Source organism: Microcaecilia unicolor, chromosome 2 (assembly GCF_901765095.1).
Source record: "Microcaecilia unicolor chromosome 2, aMicUni1.1, whole genome shotgun sequence".
In the NCBI taxonomy this organism is placed as follows: Eukaryota; Metazoa; Chordata; class Amphibia; order Gymnophiona; family Siphonopidae; genus Microcaecilia; species Microcaecilia unicolor.
Window position 1 is genome coordinate 96,342,588 of NC_044032.1, and position 24,348 is coordinate 96,366,935.

General features: G+C 45.3%; 1 protein-coding gene across 1 annotated transcript in view; it reads right to left on the reverse strand.

Annotated features, from left to right (window-relative positions):
* Positions 1-24,348, reverse strand: part of ANKRD55 (ankyrin repeat domain 55) — a 157,287-nt gene that overhangs the window by 16,416 nt on the left and 116,523 nt on the right. Inside the window, exons 9-10 of the mRNA XM_030191936.1 lie at positions 22,945-23,606; positions 2,589-2,687 (exon numbers count right to left, since the gene is read on the reverse strand). Of these exons, the coding sequence (XP_030047796.1) occupies positions 2,589-2,687; positions 22,945-23,606 (761 nt within the window). The remainder of the gene's footprint in view (positions 1-2,588; positions 2,688-22,944; positions 23,607-24,348) is intronic.

Below are 24,348 nucleotides of genomic sequence, written 5' to 3' on the forward strand. Positions count from 1 at the left end.
TCCATGGATATTACAAATGTATCAAAACAAATTGTCCTACAGCTGGCAAACACGCACTTCAAAACAAATCAGAAATCAAAGCTATAAAAAAGCATCAACAACAACACAATTGGCTAGAAATTTGGCCTTAATGGAAAATGAATATTTTAAATTGGATGGCCAAATAAGCATGTACAAGTACGCAGCAAAAAGCAAGGGCGGCCCAAGGCAATCTGCCGTCTGAGGCAAGGATAAGATGGCGCCCCGGGCCCCAGCCCAACATCTCTCCCTTCACACCACACTCCCTCTCCCAACTTCCCCTCCCCCCTGGCCATGGTCTGGCATTTCCCCCGTTTCTTCCTCAACCCCTTTCCTTTAGTGCACCTTATTTTTTGGTTTTCCAAAAGGTGTCGTCAGCAGCGATTCCCATATGCTGCCCTGCCTCCAGCACTGGCTTCTCCTCTCTACTGCGGCCTGCCTCTGTGATGTAACTTCCTGTTTCCTCAGAGATGTGCCACAGTACAGAGAAGAAGCCAGTGCTGGTGGCATGGCAGCATATGGGAATCACTGCCACCGCCACCTTTTGGAAAAAAGAAAAAGAAGGAACACTAGGGGAAGGGGGTTGAGAAAGGAAAGGGAGAGAAGCCAGACTGCGGTCGGGGTGGTGGTGGAAAGGAGCGAGATGCCGCTCCATGAAGAGTGCCGCCTGAGGCCCCCACTTCAGCTGGCCTAATGGTAGGGCTGCCACTGCCAGAAAGACTTATATTTACATCATGTGTAGTCTTTACTGGGATTGTAGTTTGGGCAGAGCTAGGGTTGAGTTGTGATGTACATGTGCATTTTATAAAATATACTTGTGCAAGCACACATTTATACCTATCTCAGTGCGGGTGTAAATTTGTGCAAAAGAATTTGTGTGATATCATGAATAGTTCTGAGAGCTTATGTCATGAAGGCTTTATAAAGTTGACATAAAATAGGTGCTCTTTGGAAACATTATATAGGCATTCTGTTATGAAATTACCCCCTCCCCCCATAAAGTTATTAGATGTTTAAAGATAAAAGATTTCAAAATTACCAAGGACCTGTCATCAGGCAACAGAATAAACATGTGGTAGGATAGGGAAATTTGTAAGTGTTCCATCTAGGAAGTTTAAAGGCAAAAAGATGTCTATGGAATCCAGTTTTATCTAATCTGATCGAGTCCACTCTAATGTAACCCAAACTAATATAGTCTAATCCAGTACAATTTTACCTGATCAAACTTCAAATTCGAAAAAGGTAAGAAACCAGTGTGCTCCCATAGTCAGTTTAGCCACATCTGAAGGTCCATTTTACACAGAAAGTTGAGGAAGGAATTGGAACATCTCAAGTTGGAGCATTCACAAATCACATGGTAACGCTGAGGGGCATAATCGAACGGCACTTGGCCGGTGCCACAAAGAGCAGTCCCGAACCGTATTATCGAAAAAGATGGCCGGCCATCTTTCATTTCGATAATACAGTTGGGGCCGGCCAAATGTCAGAGATGGCTGGGTTTGAGATGGCCGGCATCGGTTTTCGCCGATAATGGAAACCGAAGCCGGCGATCTCAAACCCGGCCAAATCCAAGGCACTTGGTTGTGGGAGGAGCCAGCATTTGTAGTGCACTGGTCCCCCTGACATGCCAGGACACCAACCGGGCACCCTAGGCAGCTGGTAAAAGGGAAGTCTCGCCGTCCTGCAGGAAATGGCTGTGCGGCAAGTAAAGCACTTGCTGCACGGCCATTTGGGGGGCGGGAGCCTTTACCGCCACCCATTGATGTAGCAGTAGGCTCCTGCGTTAACCCAGCGGTAACCGGAACTGCCCGATTACCACCGGGTACACTCCGGTGCTACAAAAATAAATAAATTTTTGGAGCACTAGAATTGATGGCGTGCTAGGGGTAGGAAGTACCACCGGGCTTTTGCGGTAGCCTGGCAGAACTTCCTATATAGTGAGCGGTAAGCTTGTGTTGGGCTTACCGCCCTAAATGATAAGATGCCCATTATATTCCTATAGGCATCTTATCATTTAGTGTGTGCTAATCATTGCGCACGCTAAATCTGTAAACGCACCTTAGTAAAAGTACCCCTATATTTATTTATTTATTTATTGCATTTGTATCCCACATTATCCCACCTCTTTGCAGGCTCAATGTGGCTTACAATTCATCATGGATACTGGAAGTAGAAGAGAATATACATTTGGTTATGTGCAAATACTGCCATTTCACATGCTTAGAGGCTTCTAAAATGGCTTCTTTTGCTTTCTGACCCCCAAATATGATTTGTGCAAATTACTGAACACCCCCCCCCCCAGCTCTTTCTGCAGGCTAGTTTTACCATGGTACCCACTACCAGTCCAGTTTATATTGAAATTTGAGACAGTGCATGTTGAAATCACATCATTTAATAAAAGACTGCAAAAATAAGGAAAGAAATATGGACTGTTACAAATAAATCTAGATGATGATAGTCAGAATAAGAGGCTTCATATTGTGATAAAGGAAAACAATATTTTTACCAATAATTTTATTGGCAGTGTTCTTAGAATAACATTTTATGCATGCTGATGTTCTTATACTTACTTTTCTGAACACAGTGGTCTGGAATAGGAGCGAGGTTTCGTGCATTATTAATCTCTTTTACTTGGGGTCTGTCCAAGGGGATTGGCAGACAATTGTGTCCTATAACTCAAAAAAAGGTAAGATATGTTAATTATGGCATTTATCAATATCATGCAGCATGCTTTACCCTCAGTCTACTGCAGAAATACTGGTACTAGTGCTGAGTTGAGTGGCTTCCACAGGAGCTAGCTCTGTGGGGGCCAGTGGGTGTGGAGCACCCCCAATATTGAGCAACCTCATTCATTGTGTTCAGGAAGGGGTAATTTGTATTGTGTTTGGCACCCCCAATCATTCTGAAATGTTGGCACCTATGGTGGCTACATATGGCATGTTTGTTATCACACAAAAAAAGCATGCTAATAATACATATAGGGCCTGATTTTCAAAATGATTTAAACAGCCAGAAGAAGCTCCTGAATGTTTAAATCACCTGTCCAGGGCTAACTGGATGTTTTCAGCAGCACTTAGGTCCCCTTTTACTAACCGCTTGCTAAACAGGAAGTACCGCCAGGCTAAAGCTGTAGCCCAGCGGTACTTCCCACCACTAGTGTGCCATCATATCCGGCGCTACAAAAATATACTTATTTTTGAAGCGCTGGAGTGTACCTGGAGGTAATTTGGAAGTGCTGCGTGCTGCCTGGTTACCATCAGGTTAGCGTGAGAGCCCTTACCGCCACCTCAATGAGTTTTCTCTCTCCTGCTCGGATACGATCACCCAGGTCCCGTCAGGAGCAGGGAGGAGGGAGAGAGAGAGACCCCGGCGCCGGGCCCCCCTTGGAGGCCCGGGTCTGGGGAATTTTGCCCCCCCCCCCCAGCCACCCCTCTAGGTGGCCCTGCTGCCACCTGTTCTGGAACTGCAGTCCTAAGATTTAGGACTGATTAAAGAGTAAAGGTGTCCCATCTCTGTTTAATAGCCTTTTAATCTTATTCTGTGTCTTTCTCGTGGGGACAGAGTCCTGTTATTTTTAGACCAGAGAAAATTTGCTTTTGGAGACCAAGAAAGTACATTTTGTATAGCTGGAGACTGCATGCAAAAAGACTGGGGAATTTCCAGTTACATTCCCGGTTGTTTGCTCAGCATGTCCCAATGCTGGGCAAGCATTATTGAAGAGGAAACTGTGTCCATCTGGTACGGACCAGAAGGAAATAATAAGGAGGTCAGAAAGAGTCAAAGCATTTGGGGTCAGGCACAAGGAGTATCCCAGAGAGTAAAGGAGCCCTTACAGCCTTTCCATGAACAGAACTTGGGTCAGAGAAAACTGAGTGTAATGTGAAAGTAGGATAGTGAAAACATGAATTGATCTCCCAAGAAATCTAATTTGTGTAAGATTGTCACAACCAAAGAAAGTGAATTTTTTTTGTAAAGTTTGCCTTTGTTGAAACACTGTCTCCTAACTGAGTTCTTGAAGTGAATGACATTTTTTTTTTATTTTTTATAACTCATCTTTATTAACATAAAGTTCAATAACAGGACACAAATCGTGGAGCAAGAAAAATAACAAGTACGAGAATGGCCCGTCTTTTCTTATACAAATACCAAGATTTCAACATTTTCAACATTTTCTCCCCTCCCCCCCCTCCCATCCCTTCCTTCCCCCTCCCCACCTTCAGGAATTTAAGATTCTGCTGCGGGCTACTGAAGTCAAAGTGTCCCAAAAGGGTGCCCAGGCTGTACAAAAGAGGTCTCCCTTAGTCCCTGCCAAGTCTGCAATCCCACTGCGTTCGAATGAGCACATATAAATCATGAATGAACGCCATTGGGCTATAGTGGGGGTGTCCGATGTCATCCAGTGCTGTAAGATTGTTTTTTTCCCCATCAATAAAGATCTATGTAGGAAGGCACGTAAGCCTGGCTTAGATTGTCCTTGTATAGTATAGTCTCCAAATAATTGAGTGGGAGTATGTCGCCATCTCACCTGCCATATAGACGAGATGTGTGACGCCAAGGCTATCCAGAATTGTTGAATAACAGGGCAAGACCAAAACATGTGACTCAAATGGGCATTTTCCTTCCCACATTTGCGACAGCGATCTGATTCACACAAAGTGGCCCGGAATGCTCTCCTGGGAGAGATGTGCAGGCGAAAAATAAACTTGTACTGAATTTCCCACCAGCTTACATTTTCAGTCAATTTATAAGTTCCAGCCAAGATAGTCTTAATGATCTCCGGGGTTATTTGCGTAGACAATTCCACTGTCCACTGCTGTGCCACCCGGTCGAAGTCCGAAGAGTGCAGATGGTCTCTCAAGTGCGCATGAAAGTACTTCAAGGGGATCCGTAGTCGTGCGTCAAGTCCAAACATTAAATTAAAACATTCATACACTTCCATGGATAAATCTTTCTTGGGCAAAGAGTGTACATAGTGTTGGAGTTGTAGAAATGCAAATGTATCTTTCCTGTGTAAATGAAACTCTCTGCTAATTTCAGGAAGCGTTTTAATCTCGCCCTTATCTGTTACCACCTGATGCAGAAAGGAAATTCCCTTGGCCTCCCATTCACGGAATGTTCTAGAGGTGTCTCCCACTGGGAACTCCGGGTTACCCCGTAATGATATCAAAGGAGAGGTTGATTTGTTAAGACTAAAAAACTTACATAACCATCTCCAAGCCTGGCGTAACGGACAAAGCACAGGGCCCGCCATTCCCAAACTCGAGGGTGGTCTCTGACCCTGATGTAGCCAATTTGAAAAATGTAGGGAACCCAACCAGCTAGTCTCCGCCGCTACGAGGGAGAAGTGGTCAGTGGATCTAAACCAGTCCGATAAGTGGCGCATGTTACTTGCCACAGAGAACAAGCGAAGATCCAACAATCCCAGTCCCCCCTTAACTCTTGGGAGGACGGCTCTGTTTATGGTCATGCGCGCCCGTTTCCCCTGCCACAAAAATAAGTTTAACTTTACCTTCAACCATTTTTCATCCCCAGCGGTCAGAAACATAGGCAGGGTTTGGAAAGCATACAGCCACACAGGGAATAGGACCATGTTATAGAGTGCTACTCTACCCATCAACGAGACTGGAAGGTCCTGCCAGCCCTGAAGGGTCCGGGCCACCCGCCTCTTCAGGTGTACCATATTTCGTGAGTATAATGAGTGCAAATCCATAGGAATCCTTACCCCCAAGTAAGTCACCTCCTCTTGTGCCCACTGCAAGGGGAAAGGGCCCTCCCAATTCAACTGAATCTCTGTTTTAGATGGGAGTGCTGTGGATTTCTGCAGATTCAAACTAAGACCTGAATACAATCCAAACTCGTCGATGGCGGCCAGGGCCCTGGGAAGAGACCGCTGGGGATGGATCAAAGTCAATAGGATATCGTCCGCAAAAGATAGGACCTTTACCCGTTGACCCGGTAGAGACACCCCACATATATCCGGGTCTTTCTCTAAAGTACGTAGCAATGGCTCTACATATAATAAAAATAATAAAGGGGAGAGGGGGCATCCTTGTCTGGTACCAGCTTTGATCCGCAGTGGAGGGGACCTTGTTTCATTAATTAGAAGTCTGGCTACAGGCTCCCTATACAGTACTTTAATTGCTTCTAGAAACCAGCCTCCTATTCCCACGTATGATAGTACTTGGAACAAATATTCCCACCTCACTCTGTCGAACGCCTTCTCGGCATCCAAGCTGACTAGCAACAGGTCCATATCTTTGGCGTGGCAATGCGCAATTGTCAAAAGTACTTTACGTACATTGAGCACTGAGTTTCTATCCCTCATAAATCCCACTTGGTGCTCCCCAATCAGTGTGTTCATACAGGGAGCTAACCGATCTGCTAAGACCCGGGCCAAGATTTTAAGGTCCACATTAATAAGAGAGATGGGTCTGTATGATTCCACTCTATCACTCGGCTTACCCGGCTTTGGTATTAAGGTAATTAAAGCTTCATTGCTCCCCAATGGTAGCTCTCCTCGTTCTATCACTTCTTCTAAATAGTCAATAAAAGTGCTTATAAACTGGGGGGGCAGAGTTTTGTAGTATTCAGCTGAAAACCCATCTGGACCCGGGGCAGAGCCCAAGGGGAGAGACTTCAGCACTTTCTGGACCTCTTGTGCCCGCAACGGTCCCGTGAGGACTCTGTGGGCTAGGGGGGAAAGGCGGGGGAATCCCGCATCTACCAGATAGTCTTCCACCGCCATGTCTGTGAATTCTCCCTCACCTGAGTATAATCTAGAAAAATAGTCATGGAACACCTGAGCAATCCCCTCTGTAGAATGGGTCCTGTCCCCCTGGGAAGTCAATATTGATGCGACCAATTTTCTCTGACTACGTACTCTCGCCATTTGTGCTAACAGTTTTCCGGGTTTATTCCCATATCTACGGTAATTAAATCCCCTTACTGTTAGTCTCCTTTGAGTTTGCTCGTGGATTAAGGAATTCAGAGCAACTCTAGTGGAGGACAGTAAATCACTCGCTTCCAAAGAGGGGTTCTGCAAATATTGGGCTTTTACTGAACGTAGGGTGCATTCTAGTCTAATTATTCCCGCAGTTAGTCTCTTTACTCTAGCACTCATGTATGCAATAATGGCCCCCCGCAAAACTGCTTTCGAGGCTTCCCACAGAATTATTGGGGAATCACAGGAGTCTTGATTGTTTAGGATGTATTGTTCCCACTGAGTCTTTATATATTCATTAAATTTTTTGTCTTTATGTAAATAGGCGGGGTATCTCCAATAGTATGTTTGTTCCCCGGGAGTATTAAACTGTATTTCTGCCCAGATCAAGGAATGGTCGGTGATTTCCATTGGGCCTATCTCAGCCTGAGTAATTTGAGAGAACAAGGAGCGTTGCACCAGAATGTAGTCCAGCCTAGACCACGATTGGTGAACCCTAGACTGGTGAGTGAAGTCTATTGTGGATGGATGAAACAATCTCCATGGATCTACTAAATTTAGGGACTGGCACAGAGCCGACAGCCCCCTCTCTCCCCTTCTCTCACGTCGCAGGGTTCCCCTGGAGCTATCCACCTCTGGGTCCAATACCTGATTGAAATCTCCCGCCCACACCCAGGGTGCATCAGAGTATCGCAGGCCCAGGGAAATCAAAGATTGAAAAAACAGGGGTGAATATACATTTGGTCCATACACCGCACACAAATACAACTGCTGTCCGAACATTGTCAGGCGGATCAGGACCACTCTACCCTCCCGATCTTTATATATCAGTTTGGGTTGGCACAAGACACCCCTCCTAATCAAAATCGCTACACCACTTCTTTTTACCCCAGATGATGAGTAAAAGCACTCTCCCACCCATTGCTGTTTTAGCTTCTCATGTTCTTTATCACTCAACTTCGTCTCTTGAAGGCATGCAATTGAGACCTTGTGACGCTTCAGCTGGGCTAATATCTTGGTCCGTTTAATCGGGGAAGAAATCCCAGATACATTCCAAGACATCAGCCTCACTGGGACCCTATGGGGTTGAGTTAATCTGTGAAGTTTGTTGACGTTTCACTGTAAGGAAACCCCAGGAGGCCCAGCCCCTCCCCCCGGGGAATGTTGTACTCCAATAGCTATAATTGTTGACTACAGCCTGCCCTTCTATTATCCTTTGTGTACTTCCTGATGAGAATCCCGCCCCTCCCTCCCTCCCTCCCTCGTTCCCCTCCCCCCTCCCTCTTTCCTCCCTTCCCCCCCTTCTCTTTTACCCATCCAAGAACCATATTCTCCTGTCTAGCAGTTGAATAAAGGTCACTTCCATGCTAGAGGCCCCCCCGTCCCTCCACACCAACAATCACAATGTCTCAGTCTTTATAGAGTCTCAGTTCTCACCCTCTATCAATACCTTCACTTTACTCCAGTTGCGCACATGAGTTGGCTTTCAGGTCTCAGTCGCGGCCTCCAGGCCACTATCTGGTGCAGTGTCTAGGTGTTGGACAAAGTTGTGTGCTTCTTCCGCATTGTTAAATGTTTTCCACCCATTGCCTTGCTTGATTTTCAACACCGTGGGGTAAAGAAGCATAAATTTAATTTTCTGTCCATGTAGCTTCTGGCATATAGGGTTAAATAGTTTCCTTCGTTCCTGCAATGCCGCGGAGTAATCTTGAAATATGCGGATCAGCCTTCCCTCATATTTAGTTGATTCCTTCTTCTGCCGATATCCACGCAGGATTTCCTCCTTGTGTAGGTTGTTATGGATTTTAACAAGGACTACTCGTGGGGCCTGGCGGCCATCTTGAAGGCGCCCCACACGATGAGCCCGTTCGAGGCATAATGGACCCATGCTGTCCGAGAGCGCGAACTCTCTCTTCAGCCACTGCTCTAACTCCGTGGCTAGGAATCTGTCTCCAATCGATTCTGGGAGCCCTACAATTCGTAGGTTTGCTCGGCGCGATCTATTCTCTAGATCATCGATTTTCGCTAGTAGTTGCTCGATCGTGCCATTTTGTTTCTTCACCTGCGCCGCATTAGATATACACGTGTCCTCCAGCTCCGAGACACGTCGCTCAAGTTCTCCTGTGCGGCCCGTGGTATCCGCCTGTGAGGCCGTCAACGTAGAGATTTGGGATGCCAGCTGTTCGAATTTTGGAGCCAGTGCTAGCCCCACCGCCTCCGTAAGTTGCTTTAATTGCTTCGGGGTAAAGGTAGCATTATCGCACTTGGCATGTTCTTCGTCGCCGTTCAGCGCTTTGGTTTTTTCTTTTTCCTTCTTCGCGCCTCTCGCGGGCAGGCTTTTAATTTGCGGTTCCACAAATTTATCCATTAGGAGTTCTTGTTGACCCGCTGTCAATTTAAGACCGAAATTCCAAGTTTTAATCAGTTAGTTGGTGAAGATTAACGGAGGAGCCTCAGAGAGCACAGAAAACACGTCCTGAGCCCCCTAGCGCATCACGTGACCGAAGTGAATGACATTTTATCCCTTAGAGGAATGGTTATCAAGCTGTGATAGGGCACTAACCCATGTTATATGTCCCTTAACACATGTTAAAGGGTATTAATGCTTGTGGTGGTGCCCTAACAGAATGATTATTATTAGGTCACCCTGTATTACATAGTAATGATATGCACAACATGCAAATGCATGTAAAACAGTTCATAACTATGTAATATACCGTGGCTTGTGGTGTGCTCTGGGTGCACACTGCAAGCTGTGTTACAGCTGCTAAAATAACCCCCTATACAGAAACATGACTCTTAGCACTAGGGATCACCCAATATATTAAGCTTGGCATATGTCATTTATGTAGCTCTCATTAGTTGTTGTGCTAGCTATCTTGATATTTTAAAACATTTTTTATTTTTGAGGAAAAACAGAAAAGCTGGATTAAGCTTTCTTTGCAAATACTGCTTTTAAGGCCCAGTGTCGGAGGCTTCTGTGTCTGAGCACAAGTGGGAGGTGGAGCACGATGGCTGATCACTAGTAAGTTGTTTCATAATGACTTCCTAGTTTGTATTACCTCAGTGAAGAAAGGGGCAAGAGGAAGGGGAAATCATGCCCCACCTGTGGGCTCTATCTACTGTACTGCACTTCTGAGAAGTCTGATGGCATGGACATAGTTTGGTCATTTCATTTGGGGGGCAGGGTGTGGCTTGGCTTATTAGCATATTCATTTGCATACATACATAGTCATTATGGTTCTTCAAAAAACACTGAATATGAAGCCAGTATATCAAAGCAATGAAGATTTTTTTTTTTAACTGAAATGAGCCAGCACCAAGGGACATTTCTCTCATTATGCCCCTCACATTCACACAAATTAGCAAGGGGAGAGTGCACTTTCCCTAGGCCTAACACAGCACTATCTCTGTTCGCTTTCTCCAAATCCCAGCTCTTTCTCCTTCCTTATCAGCAACTCTCCATACCATGCCACATAGAAAAAATACCCCCCCCACCCCAAATAGCAATATACCTGCCACTGGGAAACTGGAACAATCTGGACTGTTACATATTCCTATACAGACACTACATGCTAGCAGAATCCTTCACCTAAGTTGCACATGCAGAACATGGACAGACCCTTCACATGATACAAAATAGGGAAAAGAGGGAGAGTAGTGGAAGGATCTTCCAACATAGGGCATTATCATGCAGGTAATTGCCAATAAAGCCTCTTGAACAATTACCTGCATGTTAGTGTCCTATGTTGGAAGACCCTTCCACTACTCTCCCTCTTTTCCCTTCTAGACTATTCATAGTTGTCATCTGTTCCTCCACCTCAGTGGTTTTTATCACTATACAAAACAGGGAACCACAGAAAAACTGAAATAGAGATCTCCCTCAAGAAAGCCAGATTCTGTAAGCAGTGTAAACACTGGTAAAAGAGAAACAGAAATGTATTTTCTCCTGCACTCTGCAAAATACAAAAATAGAAAAGATGTACATTTCACAAAGGAGGCACATCTCAGTCCTTAAAATTTATTAAATAAAAATATTTTTTCTCCCTTTGTTGTCTGAGCATTTTATTTTTCTAATTGGGCTGGTCCCAGTCTCTTTTCCACGTGTCAGTCTTTTCTAAATTCTTTTTCATGGTGGCGTTTCCATTTCTTCTCTCTCCTCTTCGCTTCTTCCTTTCCTTCTCTACATCTGTCTGGCAGTAACCTTTCATTTCATGTCTCCCCCCCCCCCCCCCCCATTTGTGTTTATCCCCTTTCTCTCACCTTAGTCTCTGTTTCACGTCTGATCTACCTACTAGCTTTTACCATTGCTCCCTTTGTCTCTCACTTATCCAGTCTCCTAAACCCCCACCTTTCCCCTACTTCCTTAGCCCCTATTCCCATCCTATCCCTCATCTACCCTCCGCTATATCTCATCAGCCTATCAGTCCTCAGCTCCATCCCTGTCTCTCCTTCATTCCCTTGCTTCCAAGGCCATTCTTATATCTCTTACCCTACACCCCATGCCCTTCCTTCCTTTCTCCCCCTTGCAAGGTCCTGTGTTGCTCCCCCTCCCTCCCTTCCTACAAGGTCCAGTGTTGCTTTCCCTCCCTTCCCCCTCCACAAAGTCTGGTATTGCTTTCCCTCCATCCCTCCTCCCTACAAGGTCCGGTGTCGATTTCTCTCCCTCCCACTCCCCACAAGGTCCGATGTCGCTTTCCCTCCCTCCCCCTCTCCACAAGGTCTGGTGTCGATTTCCCTCCCCCCTCCTCCCACAAGTTCGGTGTCACGCTCCCACTCTTCCTCCTCCCCACAGGGTCGGTGTCACTCTCCCTCCCTCTCTCCTTCCTTTCCCACAAGGTAAGGTGTCACCCGCCCTTCCTCCCTCCCTCCATGTCCGCTCGCTCACTTACTCTCCCTCCACCCCTCCCTCCCCTTGCCGTTGCCACCACCACCGCCGCCAGGTCCTGTGTCACGCACTCTCCCTCCCCCCTGCAAGCTCCATTGTCATGCTATCTCTCTTTCCCCTCCTTGCCCCCCCCCCCCCCAGCTGCAGTCTTTCCATCTTCTAGGCTGCTGGCAGCGTTAGCAATGTAAGCACGCTGCCTTTGCCCGGCCTGGAAGCCTTCTCTCTGTTACAACTTTCTGTTTCCATGTAGGCAGGTTGCTCACTGCAGAGAGAAGGCTTCTGGGCCGAGCAAAGGCAGCGTGCTTACATTGCTAATGCTGCCGGCAGCCTGGAAGACGGAAAGGCTGCAGCGGGAGAGGAGGAGAAGTGACACCAGACTTTGCAAGGAGGGGTTGGAAGGACAGAGAGGGATGCTGCCATGCAAACCCTTTTGGGAGGGTGGCAATGCCCTCCCTCGCTCCCCTCCCCCACAAACTACTCCTATGTCTGATGGATTCCTTTGTTGCCTGCAGTCTTGGTGCGACCACGTCCTCAGGTGGAGCATGTACCAAACAGATTTCACTGCACCTTTATAAAAAGGCCCCTATGTTTCTTTCTAAGAAACTTACTGCTGTTCAGGATCTGGCTGTGAGGCAGACAGAGCTGAGCTCCTAAGAGGTAGTAGACAGCTATTGCTGTTGTGCATTCAAGTCAGAATTGGGATGTCCTGCTCATAACGTCCAAAAAAACTCCGTCCACCTCACAGCCATTTTTGAACAGGAAATATGTCAGGATTTCTTGTTCAAAACTACAAACTGAAATGTCCAAAGATGTCTGCCTGGTAGTATTTTTACAGAAATGGCCACACAGTCATCCTTGCAGAGCAGATGAGCAGCCTAGTGGTCAGTGCAGTGGACTGTAAGCCAGGGGGATCCTGATTCAAATCCCACTTCAGCTTTTTTTTTCTTTTTAAATTATGAGCCCTCTAGAAACATATACCTACTGTACCTAAATATTTATGACACCTGCAAGCCTGAAGGCTATTGAGGTAGTATACAGTCAGGTACAGTAGATATTTTCCTGTTCCTGGAGGGCTCAGCATTTAAAATAAGAGATGTTGGGGAATATGAACCTGGGTGCCCTGGTTTACAGTCCTCTGTTCCTCAGACCTGTTTGCTGCTGTGTTCAGAATGGCCATAATACCTGATGCTGTCATAGAGTCTGGTATTCCTTTCCAGTTTCACTTCCAGGGGAGAGGGAGGGGGACAGCAACCACTGGGGTATTCATGATGGGGTCAAGTCTTAATCCCTCCAGTGGTCAGCTGCTCAATCAGAGCACCTTTTTTGTTCTCTGGACCTGACTGAAACAGGTCTAAATAAAAACGTCCTTCTTTTTAGACTTGGACATTTCTTCCCATTCAAATATTGCTGTTGGACGTCCTTAGTTTGAGCCCATTCTAATCCTGCCCACAACACGCCCCTTGCTATTTGGATAAACTACAGTGTAGGACATCCAAATTCTGCCGTACCAAAATTGCAATTTGGATATTTTTGGCAGCTGGACTTTTTTTTTTTTTGCTATTTTGAGACGTCCATGTGCTTTAAAAATGAGCACCATAGCTTCACCTGTTCCTGGTCTTTTTTCTGGCAATGTTTTCTCTATCCGTTTTCGCATCCTGTTCAAACTTCTACTAACCTATAAATGTATTCACTCTGCTGTTCCCCAGTATCTCTCCACACTCGTCCTTCCCTACACCCCTTCCCGTGCACTCCGCTCCATGGATAAATCCTTCTTATCTGTTCCCTTCTCCACTACTGCCAACTCCAGACTTCGCGCCTTCTGTCTCGCTGCACCCTACGCCTGGAATAAACTTCCTAAGCCCCTACGTCTTGCCCCATCCTTGGCCACCTTTAAATCTAGACTGAAAGCCCACCTCTTTAACATTGCTTTTGACTCGTAACCACTTGCCTCCACCTACCCTCCTCTCTTCCTTCCCGTTCACATTAATTGATTTGATTTGCTTACTTGATTTGCTTACTTGATTTATTTTTTGTCTATTAGATTGTAAGCTCTTTGAGCAGGGACTGTCTTTCTTCTATGTTTGTGCAGCGCTGCGTATGCCTTGTAGCGCTATAGAAATGCTAAATAGTAGTAGTAGTAGTAGTATTTCCCTTTGATTTGTGCTTGATTCCTACCTATTGTTGTGGACTAGTAGGAGATGTCCAAACATTTTTTTCTTTCTATGTAATTTCTTTTTAAGATATTTTTTTGGATTGTCTCATCTCTTACTAAGCATCTTGCTTATAAATATGTTGTAAAATTAGATAAACTCTATGTAATACAGGGAAGTCTTTGGCGAAAGGAACAACAATGGATTTATATTTTAAATACAGTTGAACCTAAAGGTCTTAACAGGAATATCAAGTGGAATGCCTTTTATTGATTGAACCAGTATCGCCTTTAAATGCATAGCTATGGTTGGCAGGGGGAGTATCCCCACTATCTGATTGGTCCTTTAAAGACACCTTAGGATGCTATATAAGGTGAACGCCTACCGCGATTTCTGGCTGCGCCATCTTTGTGTGATTTCTGATTGAGACTTAGAGGGGCATAATCGAACAGAAACGCCTATCTCCATGGGCGTTAATCTCCGAGAACGGGTCCGTGAAGGGGCGGAGTGAACCGTATGTTCCAAAACAAAATAGACGCCCATGGTTTATTCGCCAAGGTGTGAGCTGGGCGTTTTTGCTTTTCACCGATAATGGAAAATGAAATCGCCCAGCTCAAAAACGAATACATCCAAGGCATTTGTTCATGGGAGGGGCCAGGATTCATAGTGCACTGGTCCCCCTCACATGCCAGGACACCAACCGGGCACCCTAGGGGGCACTTTTACAAAAACAAAAAAAAAGGTAAAAGAGCTCCCAGGTGCACAGCACCCTTCCCTTGGGTGTTGAGCCCCCCAAATCCCCCTCAAAACCCACTGCCCACAAGTCTACACCAGTACTATAGCCCTAAGCGGTGAAGGGGGGCACCTACATGTGGGTACAGGGGGTTTGGGGGGGTTGGACGACTAGTAGCATTAAGCAGCACAATTGTAACAGGTAGGGGGGGATGGGCCTGGGTCCACCTGCCTGACGTCCACTGCACCCCCTAACAACTGCTCCAGGGACCTGCATACTGCTGCTTGGGAGGAGGGTATGACATTTGAGGGTGAAAGTAAAAAGTTGTGAAACATCATTTGTTGTGGTGGGAGGGGGTTAGTGACCACTGGGGGAGTCAGGGGGGTCATCCCCGACTCCCTCTGGGGGTCATCTGGTCATTTAGGGCACTTTTTGGGGCCTTATTCGTCAAAAAACAGGGTCCAGGAAAAGTGCCCTAAATTCTAGCTACAAACGCATCCATTATCGGCGAAGGGCGCCCATCTCTGTTCGGGTGATAACCACGCCCCAGTTCCGCCTTCACCACGCCTCCGACACTCCCCCGTCAACTTTGTCCGCATCCGCGACGGAGTGCAGTTGAAAGCGTCCAAAGTTCGGCTTTCGATTATGCCGCTTTATTTGTTTTTGTGAGAAGAACGCCCATCTCCCGATTTAGGTCGGAACTTGGGCGTTTTTCTCGTTCGATTATAAGCAGGTTAGTATCCTGCATGATTTTGATCTTTTGAATGGTCCCAGTACCCTTCCTGAAGCAGCCCAAGGTGGGGCGAAACAAGGCGCACTTGTTGAAGGAGTTATATGTACAAGTCGAGAAGGGATACACTTTAAGTTTTGAAGGAGTAATACGAACAATTTCGGAGAAGGGATACATGTCAGATTTTGCCAACACAGAAATAGAGTCGAACGACCTCTCATGTCATAGCTCAGCAGCTAAGTATTTTTGAATGCTAGGACAGTCGAGCTGGTTTGAGACTTTAGACTTGGGGAGGTTGGTGTTAGAAGAAATAACTCTATTTCTATTTTGTTGGAGGAGAAATTTAGAGTGGTAGTTTGGTGGTTGGTGTCCCCCACTAGGTGATATACTAAGGGATTAAAACAAGGGTTTTTTTTTAAATCATCCGTTTTTCTCACTGAATGTGAGTTTTTTCATGATTGTTTTTTCTCCTGTTTTTTCCCTTAGCGGAACCGATGATAGTAACGGACTCCTATTTATGACAGTGGCTGTTCAAAACAGTGGTAATTAACCCTGTCGGGAGATTTGAGGTTCCCATTGATTAAATTATATAAAATTGGGAGAAACCTGGAAACTAAGTTGTACAAACTTCTTTATATATGTAGTAAAATTAGATAAAACATAAAAACAAAATGAAAAACAACAAAAACAAAAAATCTTGTAAATACAGGAAACTAAACAAAATGAAAATTTGGATGCCCTTCTGACTGTACATTTCCTAAGTCCCAAATTTGGGCAAATCATACTCATCCTCTATATAATAATTTCTCAATCTTTGTCCCTGGACGGCTGGCTGGGTTCGTAATGGTATGCAAATGAGCTACTACGTAAATCGGCTCATCTCCAGCTTTCCCTTCCCTCTCAGTATCCCGCCGTCGCGGAAAGAGGAAATTACGTCAGAGGAGGGCAGGACACTGAGAGGGAAGGAAAGGGAAGGCTGGAGGCAAGCTGAGCCGAGCCTGCCGCCGCCGTGACGAGGTAAAATAAATGTTTTAAGGCAGGGCGGCAGGAAGGAAAGGAAGTCTGTTGTGGGAGAAGAGGGCGGGCAGGGGAGGGCTGGGGTTGAACTGGAACTCCGGTGCTTAAAAGGGGGGCAGGTGGGGGCTGGGGTGAGTCACTGGACATGGATGCGATGGGAGGGCAGGGCAGAATCACTGGACATGGAAGGAAGGGAGGGGAGGGGAGGGGAGAAATCGCTGGACATGGATGGGAGGGGAGAAATTGCTGGACAAGGATGGGATGGGATTGGAGGGGAGGGCACAGGAGAATCGCTGGACATGGATGGGAGGACAGGGGAGAAAGGAGAAATCGCTGGACATGGAGGGGAGGGCAGGGGAGAGAGGAGAATTGCTGAATATGGATGGAGAAGATGGCAGGGAAGAGAGTTAAAAACATAATGGCGATTACATGATAGCCTTGCTTGTCATATAATCGTTGCCAGACCCATAGTACAGTCTGGTACTGCTAATGTTTTAAAAAATATACAATAAGGGGTCTTTTTACCAAGCAACGGTAAAAGGACTCCTGTGATGGTATTGGCACATGGGTGTACCGTGTGCCGAGACCTCCTTTTACTGCTGCTGGTAAAGGGACTTTTTTTTTTTTTTTTGAAAAATGGAAATGTTGGTACGGTACGTGTAACACTTGCCACATGGCCATTTCAGGGGCAGTAAGGGCTAATCCAGCGGTAACCGGACAGCACATGGCACTGACCGATTACCTCCAGGTATGCCCCTGGGGCTAAAAAAATAAAAATAATTTTTTGGCGCTGGAAATGCCGTGTGGTGGGAGTTGGTAGGGCCAAATCGCCATGTGCCAAGCCCATGGTAGCCTTACTGTGGCTTGGTAAAAGGGCCCCTAAATCTTAGGGCTATGAAGTATGGATTTAATGAATATAAGGTGGTTATTCCAATGGCAAACAACGCAGTAAGACACTCCGTCACAATTGCTACCCTCAGTAGTGACTAGCTGCTGAAGAAATATAAGATTTCAGGAGCAACAGCTGCTGAGTCTGACTTTCAACATGAAGAACATCACATCCCAGAAACTCCATGCAGAAGCATCATCTTTCAACCCTAATTGAAAGACAAATATTGCATTACATCTAAAACAAACTTCAAAACCTTGCAGCACAGTAAAGAATACACATACAGTACTTATATTAACCATAAGGAATGTTTTGCAGTTCCAGCAGCTGGGAAGTTTCTGGCCATTGTACTGAAATAATTAATCATGGTAAAATGTAAATTGACTTGCAAATATAATCCATATGTTTACCATTAAATTAAGAAAGGCTAAACAATACCCAAAGTCTTTAGGGAAAAAAAAAAATATATATATAACTGTAAGGGATCCAATCTGAACTTTAAAGAATTTTTGGTCTTTGTTTTTAAAATTGTTTATGGTCTCAGTCCTAGCTATTTGACTGATTTTGTGAAGCTTTATATTCCTTCTAGATGTCTTCGCTCAGGGATAGAAATAAAATTGGCTAATTGTTCCAAAGCTCTTTGTATGTTGAAAACAACTGAACACTGAACACTTGCTGGTAAAGGAACTGAGCTTTGGAATCTTCTTCCACCTTTTATTCGTAATATTAAGCGCTGTATGATGCTTTGGTGTAGTTTAAAAACTTGGGGACCCTTTTACTAAGCCACATGAAAACTGACTGTAATCTGCTCAGAACTAGCTGGTTTAGCATAATATAAATGTGTGAAATTAAATTAAATTTTATCCATAAAAGAAGAAAGACATAGCAAAGTCATGAACAGCCCAATATTAGTGTTCACTCTACCCAGTTGCAGAGTATATAATTGCAGTTAAGACTGAACATGCTTATGAAGAATAGATCTTGGTTCCAATAATTATGTTTACAGAAGGCTGTTCAAGCACATTGTTTGCATAGTGAAATTTTGCCTCTATTCTAACAGCCCCAATTATCTTTCAAGTACACATATCTTTGGAATGATTTACTGCAATTGTATAAGTGATTTTTTTAATAGAAAATTATCAAGCTGCAAGTGTTTTTTGGAATAGATTGGATTATTATTTGCTTCATCACTCTATTGGATGCTATTGTGTATCTGTCGATATATCTTATCAAGTCAACATAGGCGTCTCTATGCATTAGTAAAATAATCAACAGGCAGCTCCAATAGCAGACATTTTCATGCACAAATTTACACCTGCTGTGGAGAAATGTGCCTGTGTTTTATATGCGTATACTCGCATATTTTTTTATAAAATATACACTTACACAGTGGCGTACCTAGGTTAGCTGACACCCGGGGCCGGTCATTTTTTAACACCCCCCCCCCCCCCAAATCCAGTACTAGGCATGCCGAGAATACAAAACACTCAGGACCTATAGAGCAATTCTACCATACCATAAGCAGTCATTTCTACGAGTCACACAAGGAAAAGGAAAGCATCTTAAACACTACAGTGAGCACTAGAACATCAATTCACCTATTGTAAAACGAAACCAGACAGAATAGTACAGATCGTAGATCCTGCACAGTCAATGCCAACTGAAAGCCATGTCTTTTTCACAAACACAGATACACCCTAATCCACTATAGAATAAGTAATCATAAACTTTCTATTTAGACAAAAATTAAACTGAACCCCCAATGCCAGACTCTGCATACAATGCAACAGCACAGAAACAGAAACTGTCCCCTAGTACTGTGGAAAATATAAAGACAGCAGATGTAAATTTGAAAAAAAAACCTAACAAGTACCAATCACCACTTTACAAATTAACAAATAGAAATAAAACAAATATAGAAAGTAAAATAATACCATTTTATTGGACTAATACATTTAGCTTTCAGAGGCCAAAACCTCCGTCCTCGGGTCAGTACAGTATAGTGCTGTTACAGTATCCTATCCTGACCTGAGGAAGGGGGTTTTGTTCTCCGAAAGTTAGTCAAAATGTATTAAAATTAGTCCAATAAAAAGATTACCTTATTTACATGTTCTATTATAAACATTTAACACATCTACAATACTTTATCCTAAAGCAAAAAAAATAAAAAAATATATTTTATTTACAGTTTGTTGTCTCTGGTTTCTGCTTTCCTCATCTTCTTTTCACCATCTTCCTTCCATCCAGCATCTGTCTTCACTCTCTCTCTCTCTCTGCCATCCAGTGTCTGCCCTCTCTGCCGTCCCTTCCATCCACTGCCTGCCCTTTCTCTCTGCCCCTTCAATCCACCATTTGCCCTCCCTCTCCCATCCATCCAGGGTCTGCCCTCCTTCTCGCTCCCCCTTCCATCTAGGATCTGTCCCCTCTCTCTCTCTGCCCCTTTTTTCAGCCCCCAGTTCCAGCCCCCTTCTCCCCTCTGAACACCCCCACTCCAGTCCCCTTCTCCCCTCCCCTTCTCCTGTCTGAGATCCCCACCACAGTCCCCTTCTCCCCTCCCCTGTCTGAGACCCCCACCCCAGTCCCCTTCTCTCCTCTGAACACCCCCATCCCAGTCCCCTTCTCCCCTCCCCTTCCCCCCTCTGAGATCCCAACCCCAGTCCCCTTCTCCCCTCCCCCTGTCTGAGATCCCCACCCCAGTCCCCTTCTCCCCTCCCCTTTTCCCCTCTGAGACCCCCCACCCCAGTCCCCTTCTCCCCTCTGAACACCCCCACCCCAGTCCCCTTCTCCCCTCCCCTTCCCTTCTCCCCTCTGAGATCCCCACCCCAGTCCCCTTCTCCCCTCCCCCTCCCGTCTGAGATCCCCACCCCAGTCCCCTTCTCCCCTCCCCTTTTCCCCTCTGAGACCCCCCCCACCCCAGTCCCCTTCTCCCCTCCCCTTCCCTTCTCCCCTCTGAGATCCCCACCCCAGTCCCCTTCTCCCCTCCCCTGTCTGAGACCCACACCACAGTCCCCTTCTCCCCTCCCCTTTTCCCCTCTGAGACTCCCCCACCCCAGTCCCCTTCTCCCCTCTGAACACCCCCACCCCAGTCCCCTTCTCCCCTCCCCTTCCCTTCTCCCCTCTGAGATCCCCACCCCAGTCCCCTTCTCCCCTCCCCTGTCTGAGACCCCCACCCCAGTCCCCTTCTCCCCTCTGAACACCCCCACCCGAGTCCCTTTCGCCCCTCTCCTTCCCCACCTCAGTCCCGTTAAAACCGGCGAAGCAGCGTCGCAGGCAGCGCCTCGTGCCCTGCTTGTAAAAAAAAAAATCAAATCTCCTTCCTTCTCCTCGTCTTGACGTCTTGACGTCGACTCAGGCCTTCCAATCAAATTGATTGGAAGGCCCGAGTCGATGTCAAGACAAGGAGGGGAAGGAGATTTCATTTTTTTTTTTACAAGCAGGGCACGAGGTGCTGCCTGCGACGCTGCTTCGCCGGGTTTTTAAATGTGCGGCGCCACGGGAACGGCCATGGGAGGCGGCGGGAGCGGAGCACCCCCCACCCACTGGCACCCGGGGCGGACCGCCCCCACCGCCCCCCCCCCCCCCTTGGTACGCCACTGCACTTACATTACAATTTTGCCCCTGCTCCACACAAATTAAACCTTCGGGAGCACCCAAGTGTGGCACACATATAAGTTTTTAAGATCATTTTGGCACACATACTTACAATGCACTTTTATAAAAGCCTTATTGCATAAGTAAAACAGGCTTTACTCATGGGAAAACCTTTATAAAACCACATATACATGCCTGGAGTCAGATTTACATTTCTGGGCAAAACTGTGGCAAAAAGTGCACATCACTTTGCTTGCACAGGTGTCCTAGGGATGGGTCTGAGTTGGCCTGGGCTCATCCACATTTGCCTCAGGCCCACCGTGTATACTGTACTATCTTTAACTTGTGTGGAAAACATGTTTACTGAACGCGTTATATAATATACAGGGGGTACTCTATACAGAGCTGCCTAATTTAGGCAGAAAGGTGCATAATTTTTGGTATTCTAGTCAACACTCTACAACATAGAAAACCTCTGCTAATTTGTTAAGGAGAGAAACAGAAATCAGCCATTGCTTAGATCGACATAATTAATTTGAAGATCTGAGATGTATGGCCATCGACTGTATAAGGGATACTGGCAGATGTGGTGACATCTCTAAACTTTTGCATCAATGAGAACAAAGGTGGATCTATAGGCTTGTGACTGTTATTCCATCAGGCCTTAATGGATCTATTGAATGGGAGGCATTCTATTTATCTGAATCAGTGGTATGCGACGCCATTGCGCTTGGGAGGTGCCTGCTGTGTCGGCGTCTTTTTGAGGCAATGCACCATCTTGGATCATCATGTGTGAGTTGCTGTTTGTTCTGATGCAGCAAGGCGAAACAAGGGAGATCCTTATTTTTTTGTTGAGGGTTTTGCTTGTGCTTTCAGCAACGTGGATGCCTTTCAGGAGATGAGTCACTTCTTGAGATGTTGTATTTGAAAAAAGGAGAGGTGGTGAAGTCATTCTCCATTCAGATAAGTGTCCTGTTTTTGTAGCTGTGCATAGCATGAAGCTTTTTCTCTAATAAGAATGTATGGGGTCCTTTCACTAAGGTGCGCTGAAAAACGGCCTGCAGTAGTGTAGGTGAGGGTTTTGGGTGCTAGCAGAATCATTTTTCAGCAAGCCTGTAAAAAAGGCCTTTTTAAAATTTTTGCCGAAAATGGACGTGCGGCAAAATTAAAATTGCCACGTCCATTTTGGGTCTGAGACCTTACCGCCAGACATTGACCTAGCGGTAAGGACTCACACGATAACTCGGTGGTAATGACCTACGTGCACCAAATGCCACTTGGTGCGTGTAGCTGACATGCGCCAGAAAATAAAAAATATTTTTTGGGCATGCGTAGCAGATGCATGCCAAAAATGAAATTAATACAAGGGCAACGCGGTAGCCAAGCAGTAACTTGAAACTGGCGCGCATTAGGCAGGCTTAGTAAAATGGCCCCTATATTTTTTGAAATTTTGTTAACCCATTAGTGCCCAACATTCCCATATGGGATTTTATTATGGGAACATTGGGCACTAATGGGTTAATTGGGAGAATTGTTATTTCAGTGCCATTAAGTACTTTTTTAAGCTTGGTTTTTTTGGAAGCAATTTTTTCTCCCTTTGCGTTTTTGGGGAGTTTTTTTTATTGCTTTCTTTTTACCAAGTATTATTTGTTTGAACTAGTGATAGAAGCAAACTGAAGATGGATAGCATTGGCTGACCTCTCTGTGCAGTTGAGGTTTCACTTTTTAACTTCAATTATACTTACGGTTTACTGATTTCCGTTTCTCTCCTTAACAAATTAGCAGAGGTTTTCTATGTTGTACAATGTTGGGTTACCTTTGCTTTCTAAAGTGTTTTTGTTACTAGTAGATAGTAGGTATTCTAGTCATGCATATTTGTAAGTGCACTCTTATAAAATACTGAGTAACAGAAAGGTAGGGGCCAAGTGAATTGTTCCCTTTTGTGTTCAAAATAGTGGTTAAAAGGGAGCAAAAAGCAAAGGCATTACCTGATGGAGGATTATGCAGATGAGGAAGATGTGGTGGGCATAAGAACTTCATATGGTTGGGTCTTTCAGGCAGTAAACCATCAATAAGCTTATCGGAAGGGGGTACAGTCCAGGCTTTGTGGGAGAGTATTTGGTTAACATCTGTCCTCCATGGATTCTCAAGCAAAGTCTGGCAGTTATTTCTCTGATCAAATAAATCATGTTCACTCCTGCTCTTTTGAGATCGATGAGCAAGATGGTATGAGTTAGGACTTAAGGGAAAACTCAAGGACCCACTTTGGGATGTTGTTAAATTGCCAAGAGTAATAGGCGGGAGACTTTGAGTTCTTATTGGTGGAAGTCCCTTACAACTCTGTTGCTTTTTTTCAGACAGGAGATACTTATGAGATTCTGTGGCTTTCTTTTTAAATTCAACAGTGGTCATGTTGCTGTCAGAAGTATCTTTGCAGTTTACATCCATAATGCAGTCAAATGTGGTGATAATGTCATCAACCTCCGAGGTCTCTTCTCTTTGATATCTGTCTCTCGTTCTATCTTTCTGATGTGCATTTGGATCACCTTTTTTCTTTTTGCAAGCAAAAATTTGGTTGAGCATAGTGAACCGCCCTTCTCTTCTCAGCATCTTATTGTTCTGTGAAGGGGGTTGTTGAATTGTCTCAGATCTAGTAAAAGCATAAAACATAATAATAACATAATATTAAAATTTATATTCTGCTAAATACCATTACAGTTCTAAGCGGATTACAACAATAAGGGGCCCTTTTACCAAACTGCAGTAAAATGGGTCCTGCGGTGGCATCGGCGCATGGATTTGCCATGTGCTGAGGCCCCCTTTTAATGCAGTGGGTAAAAGCAGTTAAAAAATGGAAATGGCCTTGTGGAAAGTTAAGCACTTGCCAAGTGACCATTTCCTGAGGGAGCCCTGACCGCCTCCTATTTAGGAGGCAGTAAGGGCTCCCGCACTAACCCAGTGGTAACCGGGCAGTGCTGATTGCCACCGGATAAGCCTCCAGCGCTAAAAAAAAAAATATTTTCAGAGAGCCAGAAATGGCACATGGCCACTCTGGAACTATGCCAGGCTCCAGCGGTAGACCGGCGGTAGGGCCAATTTGATGCACGCCACTGCTGCGGTAGCCCTACTGTGGCTTTGTAAAATGGCCCCTAAGAGAGCTAGAAATACTTCTAGGAATTGTATTACAATCTAAAATCTTAAAATATATCAATATATAATCAATGTAAGACAAAGCTAGTTCTTTGCAAATCTATGAATTGGCACCTACAGTTACACCCGTTATGTGCATTCCAGCCAGAAAATGGGCAGTTAGGTGTGATTGCAATATGCACCATTTTATAAAGGTGGGCATAACTAGTTTGGTATGTACTTTTCTCTCATACATTTCTTTA